At 42.2% G+C, this 26,045-nt stretch overlaps 3 protein-coding genes across 5 annotated transcripts in view; 1 reads left to right on the top strand and 2 right to left on the bottom strand.

The window, feature by feature from the left end:
- LOC307022076 (uncharacterized protein) overlaps window positions 1-2,553 on the top strand; it is a gene marked incomplete at its 5' end in the record, with an annotated part of 3,524 nt that extends 971 nt beyond the window's left edge. Inside the window, 4 exons of the mRNA XM_079654649.1 lie at window positions 5-151; window positions 612-714; window positions 1,712-1,818; window positions 1,938-2,553. Of these exons, the coding sequence (XP_079510775.1) occupies window positions 5-151; window positions 612-714; window positions 1,712-1,818; window positions 1,938-2,141 (561 nt within the window). The 3' untranslated portion in view covers window positions 2,142-2,553. The remainder of the gene's footprint in view (window positions 1-4; window positions 152-611; window positions 715-1,711; window positions 1,819-1,937) is intronic.
- Window positions 2,554-4,467: 1,914 nt separating this feature from the next.
- zftraf1 (zinc finger TRAF-type containing 1) lies at window positions 4,468-15,631 on the bottom strand. Of its 2 annotated transcripts, XM_079654862.1 has the most exons (7): window positions 15,141-15,631; window positions 14,577-14,903; window positions 13,432-13,526; window positions 11,814-11,957; window positions 9,523-9,734; window positions 7,976-8,181; window positions 4,468-7,049 (listed from the first exon to the last, which is right to left on the bottom strand). In XM_079654862.1, exons 2-7 carry the CDS (start codon window positions 14,856-14,858, stop codon window positions 6,837-6,839), a joined length of 1,152 nt encoding a protein of 383 aa, XP_079510988.1. In that variant the 5' UTR covers window positions 14,859-14,903; window positions 15,141-15,631; the 3' UTR covers window positions 4,468-6,836. The 2 variants fall into 2 exon arrangements, with proteins under 2 accessions (XP_079510988.1, XP_079510989.1); XM_079654863.1 differs by having other exon boundaries at window positions 7,976-8,154; window positions 14,577-15,629.
- Window positions 15,632-15,788: 157 nt separating this feature from the next.
- dclk3 (doublecortin-like kinase 3) lies at window positions 15,789-24,423 on the bottom strand. Of its 2 annotated transcripts, none has more exons than XM_079654861.1 (7): window positions 24,082-24,423; window positions 22,480-22,682; window positions 21,504-21,635; window positions 18,893-20,110; window positions 18,433-18,565; window positions 18,113-18,280; window positions 15,789-17,919 (listed from the first exon to the last, which is right to left on the bottom strand). In XM_079654861.1, exons 1-7 carry the CDS (start codon window positions 24,146-24,148, stop codon window positions 17,090-17,092), a joined length of 2,751 nt encoding a protein of 916 aa, XP_079510987.1. In that variant the 5' UTR covers window positions 24,149-24,423; the 3' UTR covers window positions 15,789-17,089. The 2 variants fall into 2 exon arrangements, with proteins under 2 accessions (XP_079510987.1, XP_079510986.1); XM_079654860.1 differs by having other exon boundaries at window positions 15,789-17,922; window positions 24,082-24,419.
- Window positions 24,424-26,045: the final 1,622 nt, after the last annotated feature.

Raw genomic sequence — 26,045 nt, 5'->3', positions numbered from 1 at the left:
ACAGATTGAAGACCTCTCCTCGCAGTTTGCTCATGTGAGCTGTCAGTCGACGGGTGAAGCCCCGCCCCTCTACCCTCCCACCCAGGGGTACTTATATGCAGCGCCTCCCCCCCCTCCAAACCCACCCAGCTACTGCCAGCCCTCACCTCCGGTACGAAGCGCCTTCACTTTTTTTCTTTATGTCCTTTTTCATTGAAGCAACTACGCATATTGGGAACTTACTGAGAGGGTAAAGAGTTGTTTTTATTTCCACTCCAAGAGGTTTAAATGTTAAGAATAGGGCAGACTTCCACTCTATTTTGCTAGTGGTTTGTTTTATTCTCAAAATGCAAAATACAAATTCTGATAATAAGTCTCATGACTGGCCCTAATACCCTTTTTCGTATGTTTTTGATTATGTACATAAAACGGTCAATGTATGTAAGATTATCATGTATTCTTATACTTAGTATACTAACGCTATTACATATTGTTGTTTTAGGAAAACAACATGTATGCATTCTGGATTAATAAACTAAAATGTTGCTTATACAGTCATTAAGTTAAATGTAAAGGATACATGTATGGTTAATAATACCAATACTAATATTTTTCCTTTTTATTTCCCATAGTTACCTGTGTATTACTACGGCCAGTACCCTACCTCAGCTCAGCACCAGTGCAGGCCCATCTCCCCGAGCCAGCACATCCTCAGCCAAGCAGCCCCACCGACAGGTACTGCCCAACTGTGTGTGTGTGTGTGTGTGTGTGTGTGTGTGTGTGTGTGTGTGTGTGTGTGTGTGTGTGTGTGTGTGTGTGTGTGTGTGTGTGTGTGTGTGTGTGTGTGTGTGTGTGTGTGTGTGTGTGTGTGTGTGTGTGTGTGTGTGTGTGTGTGTGTGTGTGTGTGTGTGTGTGTGTGTGTGTGTGTGTGTGTGTGTGTGTGTGACAGACGCAGCCCGTGGCAGTAGAGGAGGGGGCCGTTACACTGTCAGAGATGTAGTCTGAGGGTCTCACAGTGAACCGGTCTCTTTTCCTGCTGCTTCTATTCAACGCATCGAAAGAGAGCGAGGAGACACGTTTAAACCCGGCTCTTTATTAGAATATGGAGCGTCTTAATGAGCGACTGTACCTGAAACAGCTGCAAAGTGTCCGTCAACACCTTCTAGGCATCAGCTGCTGTTAAAAAAACAAAAATGTATGTTTATAATAAAGACTCAGCGCCCCAACACAGACATGCAAATGAATCAGCAGGACTGCACTAATGATGGACAAATGTAAATGTATCTCCCAAACAGTGTTTTTGTTGCTGTTATTATTCCGTATTGCCAGTGAAGATTACATTGTTCAGACTGAATTGATGAATATAAATGTTTCCAGCTGCAGCGATTAATCGCATCGTTAGAAAAGTAATTGCCAAATATTTTCAATATCGATTAATCGTTAAAGTTATTTTGAAAATAAACGGCCAAAAGAAGTTTCCTGTCTGTCGAATCTCATGTTATTTATTTACAGAACCTGAAAACAGAGAGTTCTTACACATCGAGAGAATAATGAATCATTTTGGCGTACAGTTTTATTTATTTTCTCCCCTTTTCTTTATTTGAATGCTGTATTGAATCTTTCTATTGTCCCCAAACAAGTGGAGAGCTCTCCTGTGCATTAACCCTTTTCTGGAACAAACTGCAGCGATGAAATATGTTGTTAATAATCTTTTACATAACTGTGTTTGCAGCCGCTTACGGCCCTGCTGTGGGGGTGCAGCATCCCTCACACCCCCCGCCCCAGGCTGTGCTGGGGTCCTACACAGCAATGGCCCCTCATCAGCGTAGCATAGCTCAGGTAAACACAGAGCCCCCCGAAGGTCTCGTTCGGCCCCAAACGGCCCCCAGAAGAACACTTCACAAAGTGCTGCTGTTTGCAAGTTCTTCACTCCTACTTTACTTTCTCCTTCTCTGCAGGGAGGCGTTTCAGTGTCCTATCCCCAAAGTAAAGTTGCCAGGGAGGGGGGTTACTGCTGCGTGGTGCCCCCACCCCCCCACCTGGGCAGCTGCCACCCTCCCAGCTGCCCCCCCTCGGTGCCCCGGCCTGGGGCGCTCAGTACTGATGAAGCCTCGGCGGACGGAGCCATGATCGCTGAGTTCCTCGTGAACTCACACGCGTAGTTTCTTAAGACAGACACCTTTTTCCACCCCCCCACCCCCCAAACACCCGCCTTACTTCTTACAATGCCCACAGGGTACACCTTTCTCACTCATAACAAGCATGTGCGCACACACACACACACACACACACACACACACACACACACACACACACACACACACACACACACACACACACACACACACACACACACACACACACACACACACACAAACCCCCTCACAGACAGAAATGTACCACTGTACCAAAGCTTAATAGTATATATCAGAGCTGCTGTATTGAATGCATAATTTATATTCACAAATGGAGTTTTATATTGATATTAAATTATATATTGTGTTCCAAGGAAATGCACTGTGTGAATAGAATAAAGTGCTGTGGCTGGATTGACGATGTCACATTTCTATATCATCCTGACTCCTTGTTTCCTCTCATGTTGGTGAGCAGATGCTAATGCAGGCGTGGCGAGATACATACACCACAGAAGAAAGTACATTTTACGAAGACATGCCTGCGGTGCACAATGCATATTCTTTTGCACATAATTACAGACTACATCAAGTCTCTCCTCTAGGGGAATTAACATATTTTTACGTCTACTTCAATTGTCGTGGCCCACTGGCAGATGCAGACATAAAATACAATGCTTACCCATTCGCTGCCAGAAATAAGAACAATTTGTTCTTAGGTGACAAGTTTAATGTTAATTTCTAGCACAGGCCAAATATTAAAGGTCACCTTTTACGCAAAATCCACTTGTTCATGTCTTTTATACATAAACATGTGTCCCCTCTGTGTAAAGAGATGCTGAGAGGTTCTGGAAAAAAGATTTGCTCACTTTTTGTCCTGATCCATTTATATAAAAAACCTGTCTGAAATGAGCTGATCAGATTTTGGCCACTTTATGATGTCATAACGTTTTTTTGGCTTGTGTAACCATTAGCCAATCACCACTGAATCTCCTCCTAGAGCACCATTGTGTTCTTTGCAACCAAATATCTCTCAGAGGGACGTGGGGAGGGGCTCCTTATTTTCATCTAAAGTAACAGACAGAGAATCAGCACTTTGGAAACAGGGCTGAAACAGGGGCTTATGGGATGCTACAATGGGTGATCTGTTTAGTATTTCAAGCCAAACACTTCAGAGACATGTTTTGTATTTATCTGAGACCTAAAATATATTGATGAAAAACAGTATAATAGGGGACTTTTAATTTAAAGCCTTTATCTACTGATAGTATCACATGATAATCAAAATGATGTGTGCACTGAGGGAAAGCAGAGATATGCGTTGTTGCTGCTACTGAGTTCATAAATAGGAGATGAAGGTAATTGCCTTAATGTCTGAATAACTAATGAGCAAGAGGAAGATTTACCATTAACATGTTTGAACATTAAGGGCATTTAGTCTTTAGGAATCTTGTTACTAATCACTATAATGCTCACACGATGGGATTCTTCGTACAGTCGAGCAATAATATTGACGTTTTCACTCTAATAAAAACAAATCAATGTGGAAAATTGATGCAAATTACTTAAACAATATTGTCAGTTACCATGTTCATCTGAAGGAGTCTCACTCCGAGGCATGAGCGCCCCCTGCTGCTCAGAGACTCCCAGTGCACTCCTCACGTTACACAACACAAGTCTTTCCAACAGCATATCTAGCAATCATGTATAATATTTCAACATTTAAAACGGAAATTAGTTCAATTCGGCCTAAGCAATTCACTGCTATGCTTGCCAATTAATTACATTTTGACAGACTTATAACTAATTATTTAGATTGTATTTCTACCTATAGGGAAATTAAGTAAGTTATTACTTTGTGACTCGTTAGCAAAGCCCAGGTGTTACTAATCACATCAACGATGGCTCTATTAAAAGTGGAATTCAGCCGTCATTAATTTAATTGCACACACCTGTGATTTTCCTGCTGACAGGTGAAAACTGTTCAAATGTACAGATCAATACCCAACTAAATTACTCTCCACACACATACTGAATAATCACATTATAAAATGCTCTCTGTTTGAACTCTTCCAGCTTCTCCTGCAAAAATTATCCTACAAGCAATAACAGATCAGCCAATGTGTGTTATTGTTCAGATGCTGCTGGGTAATTCATTTTGCTGAGGAAATTATTCATATCCCCCCCCCCCCCAACAAATTCAATGAAACATATCCATCATCCTCACACGGCTTTAAAATTAAATTTAGATTTCATTACTGCGGTACTGAATGCAATATTTATTCAACGGTTTTCAGAAAGCCAGCTCTATTTCTGTCCTTCCTACATTCAAACACACAAAAATAAATCAGCCGTGCAGGTTCCATGATCTTTAATAAAAGGCACATGTACAGCCATAGTGAGATGAGTGAGTCCACTGGCATAGAGACGAAGCATTAAAACACAGAAATACAGGAAGTAGAGAGGAGAGAGATCTACCTGCTTTACAGTCTACTTAAGAAACATCTTCTCGTTCTCGTTCAAGTAAGTCTAACACTAATATGTCACTGTGGTAAGGTAAAACCCCCCCGTCCCCCCCCACGCACCCCCCCCCCCCCACACACACACGCACACGCACACACACACACACACACACGCACGCATCGTCCATCACCACTCAGAGTCTGATCTTCCAGAGAAATCTCCCCGTGAAGCTCGGAGCAGATGAAGAAGCTCCCAGTCTGGTTTCTGACTCCTCAGAGTTCATCCGTCACACGCAGTGCACACATCGATCTCACACTATCGAGGGCATTTTCCTTTTAAATTTGCTCAAAGACACTAAAAGTCCAACCGGTCTCATTCTGGAAAACAACCTGTCTCTGGTTCTCTGTGTATCAGTTACTTTGTAGTATTTTGATGGAGGAAAACTGATAAAACATGATAATCACACATTTGACTGAAGATGGTGTTGTTTTTCTACTGACACCTTGAAGATGATACACTAAAATAAAATCACTCTTTCTCCGCTACTGACAGGAAATAACAAAGTGATTGGAAAAATTGTTTGAGATTTTACTGATTAGGAAACAGCATTTTTTTCTTGATTAAAAACATAACAACCATTTAATCTTCTTACGGCCATTTATAAAATAAATAAATGTATTCTGGTGTTAAAACTATAGATAGATGATTATTTCTAGATTACCTCAAACTAGCTTTTGAATTTCATTTTTCAAATTGTCCAACATATACGCTAATACCAATATAACTGCAATAAAAATGGCTAATATATCACCCTGGTTGAGCTATAAATATATCTCTAACTACCGCCTTTAAATCAAGATCATATTGGAACTAAATAAACTGTTAAATAAAAGTATGATATCAAATAAAATTATAAAGTAGTTACACAGGATCCAAATACATTTACTGTTAATCATATTACCAAAAAGCAGCTGACACACATCGGACCTGAAGTCTGTTTGTAACTCAGTCCTGTCCTCAGGGATTGATTTCATATCGGGACAATTTCATAAGAACAACATTTGTGATCCGTTTACGCACACACGCACGCACACATGCACACACGCACACACACACACACACACACACACACACACACACACACACACACACACACACACACACACACACACACACTAAAACCCAAAATAAAAAGTTCACAGGTATCTAAATATTTAAGGTTAAGAGAAATAAAAAGGGATATTAGTGTTGGAGGTTATATATATAACCACAGATGGAGAAAGAAGTCGAAGAACTAAAATATGAACGCAGCCGTCTCTCCTGTGTTTGAAGGGGAAAGGGGCTCATAGGGGGGAACGCAGTCTTTTTCCTGTTCTGGCAAAGCTTGCGAAGCAAAATGGACACCCTTTTTTCAAAACAGAAAGACATTGTTGAAAAGACTCAGGCATTAAGTGTAGGAGGGAAGGGAAAACACACACTTACACACACACTCTACATTCATTCACATGTCCAAAGAACTGCTCCGTAGAGTCAGCCGCTCTATTTTCACATTATCACGTCTTTGGGACATTTCAACATCAATCAGAGAGTTTGGGGCCACACTCAAAGGTCCGTCACTTTACTCTCTTTCTCCCCTTTCTCTCCCTCACACACACACACTTCCACACACACGCGCAACAAATACACCACACTTTGTTTGGTGTGTGTGCTACCTTTGGCTGCAGGTGTCAGGGGTGAAAGGTCAAACATCACCTGACCTCAGAGACCCCTACAGGTACACACCAGAGCCGACCCCATCACCCCCGCCTGGGCCTTTCGTGGGTTTCGCCCCTCCATCCCATAACAATGCCCACCCGTCTCCACAGCAACTCACAGCTGCCCCTCACGCAAGGGGTCTCACTATCTTGTAAAAGGAGGTAAGTGTAATTAGTGGTGTGTGTGTGTGTGTGTGTGTGTGTGTGTGTGTGTGTGTGTGTGTGTGTGTGTGTGTGTGTGTGTGTGTGTGTGTGTGTGTGTGTGTGTGTGTGTGTGTGTGTGTGTGTGTGTGTGTGTGTGTGTAGGCATGTGTACCCTGCGTGAATGTGTGTGAGAGTGTGTGTAAGTGTCAAGAGGTATCAGTGGTTCAGTGGTGTCTCTCTTTAATCTTCATCAGCCCCTCGCCCTCCTTCACCCTTCTTCTTTTTCGTCCTCGTCCTTTTCATCTTCATCCCCCTCCTCTTCCCCCTCCTCTTCCTCCTCCTCTTCCTCCTCCTGCTTCACTCTTTATTTTTGGACTTGGAAGATGAACAGGCGCAGGTTGATGTTTTTGGCGGCCAGCAGTTTGTTGCACTCCACCGAGTCGGAGATGGGCAGCGGGACGTACTCGGTCTCGTTGGCGTCGTTGCAGAAGGAGTGGTGGTGGATGACCGGCTTGATCCGCACGTCGTCGTACGGACCCTTGAGCAGCAGGAAGGAGCACTCCAGGGCAGAGTTCACCTACACACACACACACACACACACACACACACACACACACACACACACACACACACACACACACACACACACACACACACACACACACACACACACACACACAACCCCACACACACACACACACACACACACACACACACACACACACACACACACACACACACACACACACACACACACACACACACACACACACACACACACACACACACACACACACAATTGTATCAGCCACAACATTTGCTGCCTAGCTATGCACCCATTTTCTTTTTAAATATATAAATACTTTTGATAAGAATCCTGTAAATCTTAAATAAAAACTAATATTTCTGACACATATACATAATTTAAGTCCGTCCAAAATGTCATCACTTCATTTTTTTTATTCCATTTGACCCTATATATGGTATTGGTATATCGAATACACAATACATTCACTCAATTGTATTCATTTAGAGAAGTATTTCCACTCAAAGGGGACTTTTTCTTTGTTTTCTTTGATACTTTTAAAAGCTCAGTGCAGTGGTCTATATGTGTTATTAAAGCCACTTAACTTCCTTATCTCAAATTAAAGAGTTGCTTAATTTAAATTGAGGGTGAAACATAAGGGTTGTAACCTAATTTTTGATTTGGGGCTTTACAAATGAAATGGACATGAATGAGAGAATGATAACAAAAATCACACTCAGTTGTTAGAGCAGGAAGATGTAACTATAATCTTTTACCCAATTACACCAAAGCAGATGTGCTCAATTCAAATGCTATTCATATTCAATTATAATCAGAAAATAGCAGCTTAGATGGCAGCAAAAAAAGTGCTTCTCACTTCTGTAACACTTCCAGGTCATGTTCTTAACACCTCGCTCTGAAAATAAGTACGCTAACGAACTTTAAAAATAAACACGGACAGACGTTAGCGTGCGTACCTTGCTTTTGAGGATCAGCTGGAAGGAGAGGGTGCGTTTGCACGACAGGTTGGGGTTGCGCTCGGAGTCGTTAACACGGGCTTTCAGCACCCACGTCTGGTTGAGCACGGTGAAGCGCGGCGTCTCGTAGTACAGGCGGGTGATGAAGTCGTCCGTGCGGTACGGCCTGAACTGCACCTCTGGATGGAGCAGAGCAACCAGTTTATCTAATGTGAGGAAAGGATGTTCTTAAAGGGTAACTTCTGTATTTTCCAACCTGAACCACATTCAACCCCAACATAACTGTAGTGGATTTAAGGATAACATTGCTGTCCTTTGTGCGCATGCAGTGATCTAGCTCAATACTCGACCAATTGATATTGTTCTGCCCTCATTAGGCGCTTTCACACCAAGTACTTTTCCCAGGAATAGTTCCCAGATCTTTAATTTCCTGGAACTATCTAGTAAATCGCGTTCACACCGGAATAGGTCCCTGAGGGAGGATCATGGGAGGATTAAGCATATGGGATTAAGCAAATGAAGCCGCTGACGTCACTACTTCTTCTTCTTCTGCTTTAGGTTTAATGGCAGGCCGCAAACAACTTCACGGCGTATACTGCCACCCGAAGGCCCCGGCCGGAAGTCCCCGGAGTTGGGGGCTGGCTTCAGTAGAAGCTGCTGGGAGTCCGAGCAGCTTCTACTGAAGACTTCCGATTAAATCGCCAGAACGCCGACACCTCCTCATCTCCACCGCTCCCATGTTTTCTTTTGTGTTGCCATAAGTTAGTCCCTCTCCGTTGGTGCGCTGGGCTAATGCTAATGCTGATAATGCTAATGCGAGTAAATAAAATGGCGGCTTCACAAAACTTTTCAGAGTTTTACGGGGAGTGGTTTGCAATTCGCCCAGCCAATCAGAAATTGGAACCTTTTCCTCCCCAGGAAAGTACCTGCTCTCTAGCAGGGACTAAAAAGGGGTGAAAAGGTTCACAAAAAAAGGTTCTAGTTCCAGATCTTTTTGGTGTGAACGCAAAATCCCAGGAACTATCAGAACTATTCCTGGGAAAAGTACTCTGGTGTGAAAGCGCCTATTGGTCAATACAAAAACATACAAAAATGTGCATTAAAAAGTTACCCTTTAAAGGTTCATTGCAGCATCCCATAACCCCCTCTGTTTCAGCCCTGTTTTAAAAAAGTGCTGATTCTCTGTCTGTTACTTTAGATGAAAATAAGGAGCCACTCCCCACGCCCCTCTGTGAGATATTTGATTAAAAAGAACACAATGGTGCTCTAGGAGGAGATTCAGTGGTGATTGGCTAATGGTTACACAAGCCAAAAAAACGTTATGACATCATAAAGTGGCCAAAATCTGATCAGCTCATTTTCAGACAGGTTTTTTATATAAATGGATCAGGACAAAAAGTGAGCGAATCTTTTTTCCTGAACCTTTCAGAATCTCTTTACACAGAGGGGACACATGTTTATGTATAAAAGACATGAAAAAGTGGATAGGTGACCATTAAGATTTTTCCCCACTCTATCATAATTTCCCTTTTAATTCTTGAAAGTACCTGTAAAGCCGATCTTCTCGTAGCAGAGCAGGCCGAAGATGCTGTTGTAGAGCTGCATGTCTCTGCGGTGGCTCTGGTCCATATCTCCCAGAATGCCCATCAGCTCCGTCCCAGTCTTGGTGGGGTGGGAGCACTCGCTCTCGTGGGCCGGCAGCTCTTGGAACGGACCCTTCCAGGGGCAGCCGATCCTCTTGTACTTACACTGCGTCACCCTGGGGAATAATAATGGTGAGGGTTAGTTAAAAGACAAACTTTGTACAATATATTAAATGTTAGAAAGATATTTACAGAGGAGCTTTTTGACAAATACATGTCCTTACCCCGCAGTGAGTGGAAGGTATAATAATACAGAAAGGAGGCTATTAACTTAGGTGTTGAACCGAGGCTAATTGTACGGGACAAATAATACATGTGTGCAGAGAGCAAACCTCAAGAAAGAAACTCTTCGATTGATATCAATTACATCCTTTCATTCTTAATGAATACCTGTTACGTACTCAGTTTAAAAGTGAAGTAATAATAATGTGTACGGTAATGGTTAGCCTCTGAAGTGAACCAAAAATAGCTAAAACCACACTTACGTAACTCACTTCCTGTTACCTGCGACTTTTGTCTCATACACACAACCAAGTAGCTTTAAGAGGTTTAGTAGTTTGCACTCAAATAACTTAAAAATACCTTTTATCACTACATGACAATTACTGATTTAGAAATTAATTTTCACTGTGAATTTATAACATCTGTGCAGGGACTACAGATACAACAATAGTTAACTCAGTAGGAAGATGTATTATTGTGCACTGCCCCTGTCTAATAAACAAAAAAATAAAGTAAAAATGTAATTTATCTGACATCTTATTCATCCCAATTTATTTTACACATCATTTTCCTTGTTTGGAAATTGTAATGTATTTTATTATTTGAGAATGCTATTGGCTGCTTTGTAATACCTTTTTATTTATTTTTCATTACACTTTCCTCCTTTTTGTTATTGAATAAATGATCGTATGAGTGTAACTAAAGGTTGAATGAAAAGTAACAGTGGCATTAATAAAGGAGATAAACAGCGTCATCTGTATTAAAGAAGCAGTCGGATCCTCGCCCCACATTTTTCCATCTGACCTGACCAGAAACCTGGTGACTGCCTTGGACGTTGTCATGGCAATATTAGCACGGGCACAGCTGTCCTGAGCAGGGTCACCTGTTGCTATAGCAACAAACCCATAGGATTTTATGCATTATAGCTCAAGCAGCCTGAACGTCACAAAAACACACACTCATAAGCAAACACACACGCAGTGGATCACATCAGCTGCTTTCCTTCCTCAGAGTTAGCAGCTGGTCACATGCTCCGCCATCTTCCCCAAATTAATTCTGTTTGATCTTCACACACACACACACACACACACACACACACACACACACACACACACACACACACACACACACACACACACACACACACACACACACACACACACACACACACACACACACACACACACACACACACACACACACACACACACACACACACACACACACACACACACACACACACACACACACACACACACACACACACACACACACACACACACACACACACACACACACACACACACAAAAAGACAAAGATACTACTGGCAATTTTGTGTGGTGGTATGCACTCAGCTTTTATTTTAATATTTCAATTTTCTTTAACTTTCAGCTTATCTTTTTAAATACCTTCACTCCAGCTTGGAATATTAATTCAAGCTTGATAACTCTTCCCTCAATGTCTCTCAGTATCACCCCCTCAGTGCCATCTTTGGAGCTATTTTTGAAATGTTGGCCGAACCTTTCCTTAAAGGTCCCATCTCATTCTTTTCCGGTTATTACCCATCCCCTTGTGTGTTATGAAGGTTTTTATGCATGTAAACGGTCTGCAGAGTCAAAAACCCTCAAAGTACACCCTGTAGCGAGTAAAACTCTAACACAGAAAAGACCTGTCTATGCTGCCCCAGAACGCCTCGTTGGAGATTTCTCATTGTCCATTGAGAAACCAATGTGAGTTTGGAAAATTGCACAATATAAATCTATTTTAGTATAACTCAACAATGGAATTGGCCATGACATGGGCCCTTTAAGGGTCTCTTGACATCTCTTCCCAAAAATGTTTCTAATTTAGGGCATGTCCAAAATATGTGGGTATAGTTACCAATTTGCGAACCACAACTTCTCCAAGATGTATTAGAGCCTGTGTGGGGAAAAGGTGAGAGTGTGTGTGTGAGTTTGTGTGTGCTGTATACCTGTCTTGGCAATCCTCTTTCTGGTGTCTCTCTAGGCTGGAGCGGGGGAACTGTTTTGTGCAGTAGGCACACTCTGTCGGCAGCTCGCTGACAGCCTTCTCCACGGCCAGGTTCCTGCAGCACAGGTTCTTGCTGATCTCACACCTACACACACACACACACACACACACACACACACACACACACACACACACACACACACACACACACACACACACACACACACACACACACACACACACACACACACACACACACACACACAGGAAGCCACATGTCACCCCTCAGTATAACATTTGTGGTATGTAAAGAATGTTTGTGCAAGTTCTTGAACAATGCACAGTGATGAATTGCTAGTTACGTTATGCTTTGGCAACAGTTGGTGGTTATTTCATCATATTGCAGATGTGTGAAATTACTGTCAACGTGCAAAACCAAAACAAGTTATCTCTTCCTGTCACCATGCAGTAGTGATGAATGTGAGAGTATGCAATGCATTTTGATTCTGAGAACTTAATGAATTTAACTAGCTTTTGAAGGCATCTTACAGTCATTACTGTAATAATGTTGTTCTGCTGTTTGACATCATTCTTACCTTGCATTAGCTCAATTAAATATGGGTTTTTTTCAACTCCAGTTGGTATTAGCTAGCATCACATACTCCCTGACTGAGAACTTCGAGACAAACCAATCGGGTTTTTCGATCATGTATTTAATTGGATAAAATGATATATATTGTCTACATTATTTGTCCAGAAAAGTAGTTATTCTCTACTTAGTGTCTGTGCACAGTATAACTGTTTTCAAACAGCAGTATGGGAACATATGAGAATGCGTATAACCAAAATGTAATATTTAAACCATACAAAATGATCTAGTATCATTAATTTAATTATTTAACAGTCCCTTATTCTATAGTACTTCTCATTTCCCTTCCCCCCCCCCCCCACCCCCAACTCGTTTTGGGTTGAATATCACGTCCCCCTGAGTTGATTGGAGGGTAATTCAGAACACCTGTGTTCAGGGTGTGGGGACAAGCTGCTGATTAAGAATTGACAGCAGCTTGATGTATTGCCCCTCCTGGCCAATCAGGGTGTGACAACGCCCTTTCTTTAGGGCTTAAAGGCACAGTCACACCTGTGCTCCCCTTCCCCAGTTCAATTCCATGAGAGCAAAGGGGCTTTGAGTAGAGTTCAACTTTGGTGAACTTTACAACAAATATCGCCTCAACTGTCCCTGGCCTGCTTTGGCCCCTACCTGATACGGGTAGGTCACTGTAAAAACAGGGCATTTTGATCCTTCCTCCACTTAATACAAACCTCATGCTAGCAGATATTGACAGCCAGAAACTCTAGGCACATTTGAGCTGTGTTTGCTGTCTTGACTCTTCTGATTGAAGTTGATTTTTTTTTAATGAAATCTAGATTGAGTAAATATTTAAAAATAACTTTCAACCTGCATCAGGGCGGATATTAGCACCATTCATGCAATAGTTTAGACATTTTCTTAAAATTGAAGGTACACTTTTTTCTCATTGTGACACACTTCTGGGATTTGAACATATTGTATGTGGTTTGAAAATGAGTTATCCGGCTTCCTCCCATCCTGCTCGAAGTACCTGCAGTTGGGACACGTGGCCTGTTCCTCCTTGAGACGAGAATCGGCCAAAAGGTGGATGAAACAGCCTGCACACATCAGGTGTCCATTGGAACACTGTGGTGGGAAAAAAGACGATGGCACAATCAAACTAAGTGTTTAAGGAAAGTTAAAAACAATTATTATATTCATTCATCTGGATCCTAAGTGGGAAGTAGTGCAATCTAAACTTTCTCTTGTTACTTAAATGTAAACCTATATATTTTTTACAAATAGGATTCATTGAAACGGTATTAATTGGGACATCTTGAATATTATATTTTGGTTAAGTATTTTAGAAGAAACGGGATACTAATCTTAGAAATGTTATTTATATTTCAATCAAAACGCATAATTTGTTCGGTTAATGCCAGTCTTTCTTAATAAAAGTCATAAAACAGGATTGTTTAAAGCTGCTAAAATCATTTGAGTAGCAGAAAAGCAGAAGGAACAGAAGTATTTCTGTAGAGCGGATATAACTGGAGTTGTATACTTTTCTATGTGAAAAAAAATAGGGATATATGTAAGATATGTGGACTACTTGTTGTGCTTCTCTTAATCAACGCATTTTAAGGGCAGAATATTGTGTAAGGAGAGAATGTCATCTTGTGATAACACGGTATTGTTAATAAATGGTAAATGACTGTTTTAACGTGTGAATGCCACGTAAATGTTTAGGACTAACTAAACAATTATTGATTACCACTGTGTTCACTTGACATCGAAGAGAGCACTTTGAGGTCATGGAGAATGTTTGGGTCGGTCAAAGGGCAAAGGTTGAATAAAAAATAAAGTTTTGGTTAAGTGCTCGATGTTTCTGTTTTATGTGGGGGTTGGGGATGTGGCTTTGCTGAGGGTTATTCGGGGATAATTCACAGTATAATGTTGTCATACAGCTGGCCCTGGGCCTGACTGCTCTCATGGCTCAGCTTGCAGCACTGGGGCCTGTATTGTATCTAGTATCAGTAAAAACGGAGCTGGCCAACACATTCAACAGGTTGGGGATCAGCAGTTAGCACACTTTGGGGTGTCTCTAGTATGAGGTCCAGCTTGTTTGCTGTTGTTTGACAGTGTTTGTTTTAGGATTATTGTGAGGGACCGTAGGTTTGTGATTGACACCGTGTTTACCTGATATACAGACGCCTTGGGCAAGTCTATGCACACGGTGCAGCACAGCACTGAGTACAGCCTCTCCTCCAGCTTTCCTGACTCTCCATCGGGCACTCTCACCCTCTTCTTGGGTGGCTCGTCTGGGTCAGGCTCGGGCCCTTCTCTTCGGATACCGACCTCCTCCTGCATGGCTGCGACCCCGGCGACAGCCTCAACCGCTGCCCCCACGGCCCCGACCCCCATGCCGGCCGAGGAGGAGCCAGGGGCGGCCACACCGTCTCTCTCTTCCAGTGAAGACATGACGACGGCTGTCTAGATATTTCTGAGGTGTACCTGCCGCTGAGCCTGAAATATTAGCAGGTTAGCTCAGTGCTAGCGTACAACCTGTCAGGCTAACGGTCAGCTGACAGCTAGCTAACGTCGGCTAGGCTAACGCTCCGGCAGCAGGCTGTCAGAGAGGAATGCAGACTAACTTATTATTATTATCAATGCCACCCGCCACTTAAAATGTAACAAGCCAATGTGTTATAACGAGATCATGTGCAAAATAACAACTTAATTAGACTAGTTGTGTTGACTTACAGTGAGACTAGCAGACTATGCGGCTAGCTACGTTGACAAAAACACAGCAGTCCTCTCCCTCTGCAGAACAAAAACAACTCAGCTCGGCTCTCAGCTGTTGTTGCTCTCGACGCCGTTATTCGCCCTGACAGCAGATTACAACGATGTACACCGGTGGCCCAGCTCGGCTCCTCATCTACCCTCCCTGCTCCGGTACCGACTGACTGTCCGCAGAGTACCCACTGGACCTGTCGATGATTAAAGCCGCGGGTAGAGAGTAGAGACAGTTCTGCTGGGACTCGTCTCTCTGGTTACACAGCCATCTTTGTTTTTTTGTTCCTGTCCGTCTCCCCCGACTTCACCCTGCACAGCCTTAACGACTGCGGGTCAAATTCGTACTCAGGCAGGTTCTCGATGGTGGCTAATAAATAATGTCATCACAAGTTAAATATGCTGTGTCTCCAACGGCCTGTATGTGGCAGTGACTACTTCAGCACAGCCGTGTGTTTGGCTGACAGCGGAATGTTTATTATGGCAGATGACTTGGGGTATTTAAAGAGTTTTTAAACGCGCATGCGTAGAAAGCACCTGCGGGTCAGTGTGTATGGCAATACGTGAAAGGTGATCAAAACCTGATATGCGACAAAAATTAGGCCCCTCCATCAGAGGACGCATATTTTATGTACTATGGACGAGACGTACACATTATAACACTTAATGGGATTTCTAACAAAACTTCACAACAACAAAACACCTTGTCTCTGCTGCCATGTGTAGGCCTATAGCTCTGTACGTGGCAGCAATCTATCAAAAGTGGTTCAACTGGTTGTAAGGGTCCCTGTGTTTGTGTGTGTTAAAGAAGCATTAATAATTCAGCCAGAAAAACAGGGTGATCAAAGAAAAACCTTGGCAACTGATACTAGGTCAGAAACATGTATAAGCTTACATTCATCCCTTTAGTGCCACTGATATGTGGCTTACCAGCCTCAGGGACTGGGAGGGGCACATTTGTGTACAGGGTGGGGGGCTGTGTGTGTGTCCTTGGTGTTAGTCCTTAGGTGGGGCAGGATGTCAAAGTGTCAGCTGTCTACAGTCTACATTTGGGAGGGACAAGACTAACCACTCCCATTGGACAGACAGATAAGCCTTATTTGGCTGTGGAGCTATACCACCCTCAGCTATGCATGCAGTTCAGCCGCTAGATGTTATCATACACTGTCCTCCAATGACTACACTGGATCTTACCACACATTTGTCAACATATTGTCAAAGCTTGCTAATGTACTGGCGGAGGTTACGGAGGCACTGTAATCATCACATGGTTACAGGGCTACAGGAATATCCATTCAGATCAGTTTGTTGTCAAACAAACCAGTACAAAACACGAAAAATAAACAGTCAGAAAGATGGCATTTAAGAGTTTAGTAAATATGGCAAACTTTTACTAGGACTAAGATGAAAAGTTTTCTATACAAATACGTTTAGTTTATGATGGTATAGTAAATAAATGTTGCTAGATGAACTATCCCATCACAGATTTCTAGGAATTGACTTGAAGGGGATGGGTTAGTGTCCAAACACAAGCAATTTAAAAATAGCTTCCACTCGGACTGGCAGACACGATAACATATCAGATCCTCAAAGTTAAACATGGCTTTCAGGAAGGTTAAATGTAACAACCAAAGCACAAACACTACAGACATGTACTACAAAGTAGGTTCATGGTTACAACACAACTTTAGAAAGAATGACAAACTGCAAAAGTTTTAAATCAAAGTTCAAACAAAGTCTCATAATCTATGATTGCAGGACACACATTTATAATGTTTATCTAGCCTCGTCAATCAGACCCTCATCAATCCCAGCAGAGTAAATCACATCATCTGCAGGTCATTCAATGATTCAGCTGCCAGGAAATCAGCGGTATTGTCCGGCACAATGAAAGTGATGATCCTGATCTAATCACATGGTTAAGCAGGAGATTGACATTGAGGCCCAGACTGCGCGGCTGGCTGGGTGTTGGTGGTGCGAACAATCGGTTTGTCGTAGTTTTCAGCTGGGTGGTGTGCGCTGGCTGTGGTGGGGTTGTGCATTGAAGAGGTGAAGTTCTGCTGATGTAGAGAGTGAGACACCGCTGCTGGATCGGAGGATGGGCGGGGATGGGTTGAAAGACCGGTGGGAGTTTGTGGAGCTGTTTTGGTGGAAGGCGGTGAACATGGAGGTGAATACTGTTGGTTTTGTTTAGAGGGTATCTTTATATGGGATAAAAGCTCATCTTGGACTCGGGGGGCATCGAGCTGGTTTAAGTCAACACTGGTCCTAACTGGAGACGGAGATTCTGATGGATCCTGTGTTTCTGGTGTGCTAGAAGAGCCAGAGTCTGGTTTCTGTTCACCATGTGTGGCCTCTGGAAGTGGGTGTGCTTGTATCTGTGGAGATATGGTGTAAACTGTCCTTGTCTTTTTTGATGGTTGCCGTGGTGTTTTGTCTTCATCAAGGCTTCCTCCCAATCTTATCTCTGTTTGTTTTTCATCATGCCTGCTGAACTCTGTACGTGTGGCTTCTCCCCCGCTGCTGATGTGTCCTCTTGGTGTCATTGTTTCTGCTGCATTGGTCTGGGCTTGTCTGGGCTTGTCTGGTTCTGCTTCAGCATCTGTTGTGTCCCTCTGAGTTTTGTCTATGAGCGCCCTCTGCCTGCAACCTGAAGCCATAGCCTTCACCCAGGGGTGCAGCAGGGTCTGCTCGGCTGTCAGCCTCACTGCAGGGTCTGGCTGAAGCAGAGCTCGGACAAGGCCTTTGGCTTCTGCACGCACGCACGCACACACACACACACACACACACACACACACACACACACACACACACACACACACACACACACACACACACACACACACACACACACACACACGAGAATAAGAAACAAATTGTTTGTTTATGCTTGTGTGTGTATGCATTTGTAGCAGCACACTTTATTTGTCTGTACTTGTCACCTTCTGAGATGGGGTCCCAGTAGGGGGGCAGGAAGTGGAGTTGTCCCTGTTTTATCAGCTGGAACAACTCTTCCTGGTCTCGATCCCGACTGCGAAATGGGGGAAATCCACACAGCAGGACGTAGAGGATAACACCCAGAGCCCAAACATCCACTGCAACACCATAACCTGTGGGGTCAAACCACATTTAGTTTGTAAATACCCCTAAAATCAGATGAAAGTGTTCGGAAGAGCTTTAAAACAAGAAACCTTGTTTTTCAGTGATGCATATACAGATTTAAAGTAAAAAGGAAGTGATTTGTAAAACTAACGGCACCAACCTGTCTCACAGAGGATCTCTGGGGCTACATACGTGGGTGTGCCACATATGGTGAAAACTGGTTCAGTCACAACCATGGCGAGACCAAAGTCTCCCAGCTTCAGCCTACAGATGCCAGAAGCCACACGCTCTATCTGAAACGGAACAAAACAACAACAAACAGATTGAGACATGGAGGTGTTGACACTTTCTTTTTTAAATTCAATTCCTTCAGGATACGTGGTTGTTACAGAAACTTGGATTTTAGTTTGTTGCAAAATGTTGATAGCTTGTGTCACCACTTTAACTCCAGATTAACTTAGATACTATTAATTGTACTGGTATTACAATATCACAATGTGGAACAGTCTATGTAAACTGTTGCCTACAATAAAGATGGTTTTAGTGTTTTAAGTTTAAGTAATCTTCATGTTAATCCCGTACAAATTGACATGAAATTCTCAAATCCCACTGACACTCACCAGAAGGTTTTCTGGTTTGAGGTCTCGGTGGACGATGCTCTTGCAGTGGATGTAGTTCAGTGCTCCGCTCACGTCTGACACCATCAGTCCTGTTTCGGCCTCTGGAAATGTCCCCCTCTCACTGGTGGCCTCAAACAGATCCCCCCCGCTCACCATCTCCATCAACAGGTACGAGTGAGTGTGCGTGTGGTGGTGCGCAAACAGCCGTACTATGCGAGGGTGACAGAGGCTACCCAGAAGGCTCAGCTCGTTCTGCATCATGTGCTCTCGACCAATCAGCTTGGAGCGTTCAACAATCTTCACAGCAAGGATTTGTCCATTGTCACGGCGGCGGCACTCTCGCACTACAGCGAAGTTACCATCTCCAACGGCACGTCCAATTTCATAGCAACGCTCGATATCTGCCAGAGTGACATCACTTCCGCCCGATGAAAGGTCAAAGGTCGGCCTCCTATGTATGTCCTTGTGTATTTGATCCTCATCTGGGAGTTGATTTGAGACTAATTGGGCAACGCTCTTCTCCTCTTCTCTGCTGATTGGCTGAGGAGGCAGAGGGCTGTTGTGAACATTCATCTTTCTAACTTCCTGATCTGCATAAGAACTTCCTTTTTGCTTCCTCAACACAGGAGGAAGTGGGACCCTCCCTGACAGGGGAGTGAGCCGCTCTGGACCCTGACGTTTAGCTCTTCTTGTTAAGCATTCTTCACACAGAGTAGGAAAAGGTATCTCTTCTTCTCTAAGAGCTTCATCGTGTTTAAAGGGACCAATGACATGCGTCAGCCGCTCTCTGGCCTCGCCCCTCACGTGCAGTCTCTGCAGGTGGTTTGGCAGGTGAGAAGGTTTTCTGGATGAATTCTTTTTGTGACACTTCTGAACGTCTGGGTTGTAATTGTCGAGCTGGTGTGCATTTATATGCTGTGTACTGTGTGTGTTATTGTGATTTTTGACATGATGTGCATCTGTGTCCTGGTGTGCCTCTTGGTCAGTGTGTGTCTCACTGCTGTCTGTCCCTTCACTGTATCCACTGTCGGCTTTAGCAGCTTTATCTGGCGCTGGTCGAAGTCTTTTCTCCCAGGCCCGTATTGCGTCAGCCCGGTAATGAGATTGTTCTGGAAACAATTCCTCCAGAGCCTCCTGCACACCGCTTAGCTCTGGACGAACCTTTCCTAGGGCCAGAAAAGCCACTTCGCCTCGAAAGAAATCACATATACCTTTCACCTATGGAAAAAAATTAAGAAATTGTGTTTTTGTTAGAATTTAGGTGCTAGAGGTAGAGAGCGATGCTTTTTTTGAGGGGTACAATCACAAGCGGCATAATTTCTCTAAAAATGCCGGTCAGTATGACAGCAGAAAGCCACTGAGCAATATGTTTGTGCCTTAGAGTGTATATACACTGAACAAAAATATAAACGCAACACTTTTGTTTTTGCTCCCATTTTTCATGGATGAACTCAAAGATCTAAAACATTTTCTACATACACAAAATAATAATTTCTCTCAAATATTGTTCATAAATCTGAAAAAATCTGTGATAGTGAGCACTTCTCCTTTGCCGAGAAAATCCATCCCACCTCACAGGTGTGGCATATCAAGATGCTGATTAGACAGCATGATTATTGCACAGGTGTGCCTTAGGCTGGCCACAATAAAAGGCCACCCTTAAACATGCATTTTTGCTTTATTGGGGGGGTCATGGGGGGTCCGAAAACCAGTCAGTATCTGGTGTGAGCGTTAGGATTAGGGTTAGGGTTAGGGTAATGTTGTGAATCGAGTGGCCTGCGTTCGTCGTCCATAACATACGCCTGCCCATACCATAACCCCACCACCACCATGGGCCACTCGATTCACAACATTATCCTAACCCTAACCCTAACCCTAATCCTAACGCTCACACCAGATACTGACTGGTTTTCGGACCCCCCAGACCCCCCCAATAAAGCAAAAATGCATGTTTAAGGGTGGCCTTTTATTGTTGCCAGCCTAAGGCACACCTGTGAAATAATCATGCTGTCTAATCAGCATCTTGATATGCCACACCTGTGAGGTGGGATGGATTTTCTCGGCAAAGGAGAAGTGCTCACTATCACAGTTTTTTTCAGATTTATGAACAATATTTGAGAGAAATGGTTATTTTGTGTATGTAGAAAATGTCTTAGATCTTTGAGTTCATCTCATGAAAAATGGGAGCAAAAACAAAAGTGTTGCGTTTATATTTTTGTTCAGTGTAGATCAAATGAATTGGAGTTTTTCTCCTTGCAAGTGGTGCTCCTACAGAATAGATCAACCTAGCCTAGCCCAGTGTGGAGCTCCTGGGTAATTAGATGTTGAGAACTGTCTTTAAAGAGCTCTGTATAAAGTTAAATCTGTCTCGCACAATCGGAAGTTGCCCAGTGAATATCATGCTTAAGTCAAGTCTGGATTACCAACTATGAAAAGAGGGTCTCTGTCATCTAGTTTCAAGACATTATTTTGCATTAATGCGCATATGTGTCCCATAACTAGTACTGCACAGCCAAACTGAGGGGAAGGTTCAAAATGCAGAGCATGCAGGAATAATGTTGAAATTATTATAAGCAGCCCTTCTGTGTATTACGGTCTGGTTGAGCTTCACCTCTCGTGCGTGGGTCGTGTAAAGGCGTGTGACTCTGGCTCTGTGCCAACGAGGAAACCCCAACGCCTCAGAGATATCCAATAGCAGTTGCTCGAAGGACACCACACCTCTGCGGTTCAACAGGACTGTTACCTTGAAAACAGAGACAAAAATCATGTTTAAATGATGAAATCCATACCCATGTAAATTACTCTGTGTGTTTAAAATTAAATGAGAACATATGGGTTGCCAGGTTGTGAAAATTCCCTCTGCATGCGTTTGGGTATTTTTTGTTGATCAGGAAACCCCCACAGATTGACCACAATGCTGCAAATCAACACCACTATTATACTGTTTTTCATCAATATATTATAGGTCTCAGATATATACAAAACATGTCTGTGAAGTGTTTGGCTCCAAACTCCAAACAGATCATTGCAGCATCCCATAATCCCCTCTGTTTCAGCCCTGTTTCAAAAGTGCTGATTCTCTGTCTATTACTTTTGATGAAAATAAGGAGCCCCTCCCCACGCCCCTCTGAGAGATATCTGGTTAAAAAGAAAACAATGGTGCTCTAGGAGGAGATTCAGGTGATAAGGGGGGGGGGGGGGGGGGGGGTTACCTTGGTTGGTGATTGGCTAATGGTTATACAAGACAAAAAATCGTTATGACATCACAAAGTGTATGTATAAAATACATGAAAAAGTGGATTTTGCATAATGGGTGACCTTTAATGTTTATAACGTTAGGCTTGGTGGCTTATTAATAAGCGTAAAACTCATTCAGAATGATCATGTTACAAACATTTATTACTATTACCAAATTGAAATGGTAACCACCCAACCTTTCAAGCCCAACATGAGTCAAATGACACCTTAAATGTTCTATGTTACATTAGTCATCTATTGATTAACCATTAATTAAACTATTAGTTACAATCTATAAACCTTGAATATAATTATATTTTAATTCCCTTTTTCAAATAGCTAAATCTCACCTTGCGCAGAGTACTTTGACCACAGGGCCGTATGATGGTGACCAGATGGGGCCTCTCTGCGCTCTCTTCTGCATGGCGGGTGTGGAAGAGAGGGGGAGGAGGAGGGGGGAAGTGGGACCTGTGGACTTGTGCCGCAGGGTGGGGCTGAATGGGCCAAGGTTGGGGTGCCCCACCAGCACGCTTCAACAAGGGGACAGGAGGAACTGAACACGGGTAGAAATGGAAGATAAGGTTGACAGCACAAAGACAGAAAGCAAGAGTGGGATTATTGAAAGTGCGCTCAATAGCGCTGATGTCGTCATATTGTTTCTTCAAGACTTTTGTACAAAGGAAAATTCATAAGTAACACAACACCAGTTCGTCATCGTGTTAGTGTGTGTGCGCGCGTTTGGGAAAACAAATCCGGCTGATCAGATTTTAGTGTTTTCCATCACACGGAGTGCATGGCCATTTGAGATTCTTCAAACACCTGGCTGAATTATTTAGGTTTCCTTAAGTCATGCACACCCACACACACAACTACACAAAAGCTTTCCTGACCTGGTTAGGGCTCAGCTGAATATGCATCATTGATGAAGCATTAGAGACACACACAGCATCTTTGACGTTTCACTTTCTGGCACCGAGGGAGGCAGAGAGATGCTATCTGTCCAGCCAGTGGGGGTTTGTTTTTTGTTTTGAGATGCAGAACAACAGACAGAAATACAAGACCCGTATACTTCTAATTGACCAGTGACCCCACATTTAACCAGACACCATTGCCCCCCTGAGAGTGAGGGCACAAACAATCACACAAAGTCTTATAAATTAAAGTTAGGACACAAAGAAAAAACGTCCATTTCCTAAACTTAAACATCTTATAAAGAACCAGCTGAGGTCATCAAGGAAAATTGACAAAGGATTTTCTTGGCTCATTATTTGTGTTTGTGTGGTTGTATATTATTACAGCAGGACACTTCAATAGTAAGTAAAAGTAAAATCACATGTCTCAAATCATAATAGTTTACATTTTCATACCTCACAGCTAAATGAAATGGAGTGCAATGTGGGTCACAGCCTTTTACTCTTTTCAAATATAGTGTGGTCATAGCAATTTCACAGATGGTTACAGATAATTTCATTCTTTCCAGTTTAAATACTTTGAAGATTCATATTTGTAACTCAAGTTTTGACAAATTAATAAGTCACTTTATATTTCTTATGTAAAATGTCAATATTACACAGACCAACATTACAAACGGTAAGGAAAACCAGAATAACAATTCAACAAAAAATGCATATGGCATATGATCATATTGATATTAATTACAGGCTTAAAATGGTAAATGTAATATGCTCTAATTTCCTGAACATATTTTATCTCTTAAAACATTCTAATGTATTGATGTATTGAAAATACATTACATTGGTATTATTAATGTTATTATTTAATAAGTAGCCTATGACCATCCCTCACATAAATAATAATTTATTGGACAAATATCTTAATTTATTTGTAATTTGTATGATTAAAATACTTGTGTAATACAATGCTATCCCTCAGACTCCTTAGAAGATTTTAAATATTTTAACAAAGTAATTTCAATCCGGGTATCGACTCACCTGCCACTCTCCATTTAGTGTTTCGCGCTGCTTCGCATCCATAGCGAGCTCTCTGTGAGGGCATCATGACTCTCAATAACAGAATATCTAACTGAATCTACTTTATTTTTAATTCGTCTTTATTCCTCCATAAATCCCCGGCTGTTTAAAGTAACGGTTCACTCAGTGAGATTAACGGACATGGTGTATAGCTACTGTGGTTACCATGGATATTCTTGAAGTTGAACGGCTGGCCGCTGGAGAAGAGAAAATAGCGGAAGTGGGGCGATTTCGCCGTCAAAATAATATATTTTGAAGTTAATATTGTGATGTCGTGGGCCTATCTACAGAGCAGCATACTTTTAAATAAACACCAGGTTGCTATTTATATAAAAATCTAAGTAAAGCGACAATGTTTCTTATCAATGTAGGCTACGTTATGCTTGTAGATAGTCTGATCATCAACAACGTTTTATTTTGAAAGTTCTGACCGGAACTGTACCGTTTTGTACTTTTGTTCATGTTATATTATTTATTATGGCACCTAACCACCTGAAAATGAATACATCACTGTCAAAGGTTTTGTAAAATAAAAAAGGAATTGAATTGAACTGCATGTTTTAACTCCAGTTTAACTTTATCGCCATGGCATCGACAGTCATGGTTGTAAAACCTATTGTCTCAGCACCTTTATCTCCCTGATTTGTTGAGTTACAGCTGTTGAATTTGTATAATGGTTCCAACATAATCATTTTTACAGAAAAAAATGATTAATCTATGTCAAATACAAGGAGTTCCACTATTACAACATGCCCAATTATACCAGGGAAAGGTGTAACAGCAGCCTAAGATAAAATGATTAAAATGCAGTTTTGCCAGGTGGTTCACAAAGATCAATCAATTGACCTTTAAGTATTATCCTAATTCCTTTGATTATATCTTTAAACCTAAACAGTCAAATTTAAGAAAAAGCTTTAAATATAATAACGAATCTGGAAGAGCCACCTGTTGCACTGGTTCCTCATCTGAGATTCGGGATCCTAACAAGGGGTTGTGAATGAATTTGAGGCCTTGATGTGATAGATATCAGAAAAAGAGAAAAAACAAGTTTCTGTTGCATAACATTTCTTGGAATCTTTTTTCTTGCTAAATACGGGATCATCCTTTTTCTTATTTCAATCAGGAAAAATCATTTGCTTGTTTAACTGAATGGGTCAGACATATGCATGAGGGGTGAAAGTTAGCATGGTCCCTAGCACAAAAGCTTAGTAATACTGGCCTTAGGGTTTAAAGGCCTATGCTAACCATGGCCATCCTTCTTTCTCTGCCTTCATTTAATGTCTGCTCTACATTCACTATATAGACGTAAGAATGCGTCTAATTACTAAGAAAAAGGCTTACAGAAACCCACAACTTAGCCTAGTATAGTGTGCACTTTTAGAAAGTAAACTCTTGCTCAGATGTAGAACCTGCAAATTCATGGACTTCCCTTATATTTCCCTAATGGTAGCATCTGCCATGTGAAAACCTGTCTCTGTGTTAACTGGAGAGTTAGTGAGGGATACAAAAAAACACATTGTCATACAAAACCTTTTTGGGACTGGAATGACTGGAAAGACGTTATGGTGTAAAATCACAATGACAGAGAGGTGGGGGAGTTACCATAGTTTCACTGAAGGAATCCAATACTCAGCCTCACACACCAACACAAACAAATTCACACTCAGTGTCCGGTTGATCTTTTAATTCGCTGCCCCCCATGGCTCCGTCTCCAAGGATACTGTTACTGTTGAATCTGTCAGCAACAAATCCTTTTCCGGCTTTGCATCCTGGACTTACCGAGAATCAACAGTGTGTCTGAACAATAAAAGTGCCAAATAGTGATTATCCAAAACCATCCATTTATTTTCCCCATATTATTATAGGTGTTCTGTCTTCTGTTTCGAAAACATATCTGATTAATTATATGAAAGCAATTAGTTGTT

This window comes from Notothenia rossii (assembly GCF_949606895.1).
Source record: "Notothenia rossii genome assembly, chromosome: 10".
Lineage (NCBI taxonomy): Eukaryota > Metazoa > Chordata > Actinopteri > Perciformes > Nototheniidae > Notothenia > Notothenia rossii.
This window is presented reverse-complemented; position numbering and strand designations above follow the sequence as displayed.

Excerpts from the sequence above, each read along its gene's own strand:
- zftraf1 (XM_079654862.1), bottom strand. The coding sequence starts at position 14,858 with ATGTCTTCACTGGAAGAGAGAGACGGTGTGGCCGCCCCTGGCTCCTCC. Across the intron at positions 9,735-11,813 it reads AAAGAGGATTGCCAAGACAG|GGTGACGCAGTGTAAGTACA; the intron begins GTATACAGCACA and ends ATTATTCCCCAG. Across the intron at positions 8,182-9,522 it reads CGAGAAGATCGGCTTTACAG|ATAAACTGGTTGCTCTGCTC; the intron begins GTACTTTCAAGA and ends TCCTCACATTAG.
- dclk3 (XM_079654860.1), bottom strand. The coding sequence starts at position 24,148 with ATGATGCCCTCACAGAGAGCTCGCTATGGATGCGAAGCAGCGCGAAAC. Across the intron at positions 21,636-22,479 it reads GTCAAAGTACTCTGCGCAAG|GTAACAGTCCTGTTGAACCG; the intron begins GTGAGATTTAGC and ends TCTGTTTTCAAG. Across the intron at positions 20,111-21,503 it reads ACACGACCCACGCACGAGAG|GTGAAAGGTATATGTGATTT; the intron begins GTGAAGCTCAAC and ends TTTTTTCCATAG.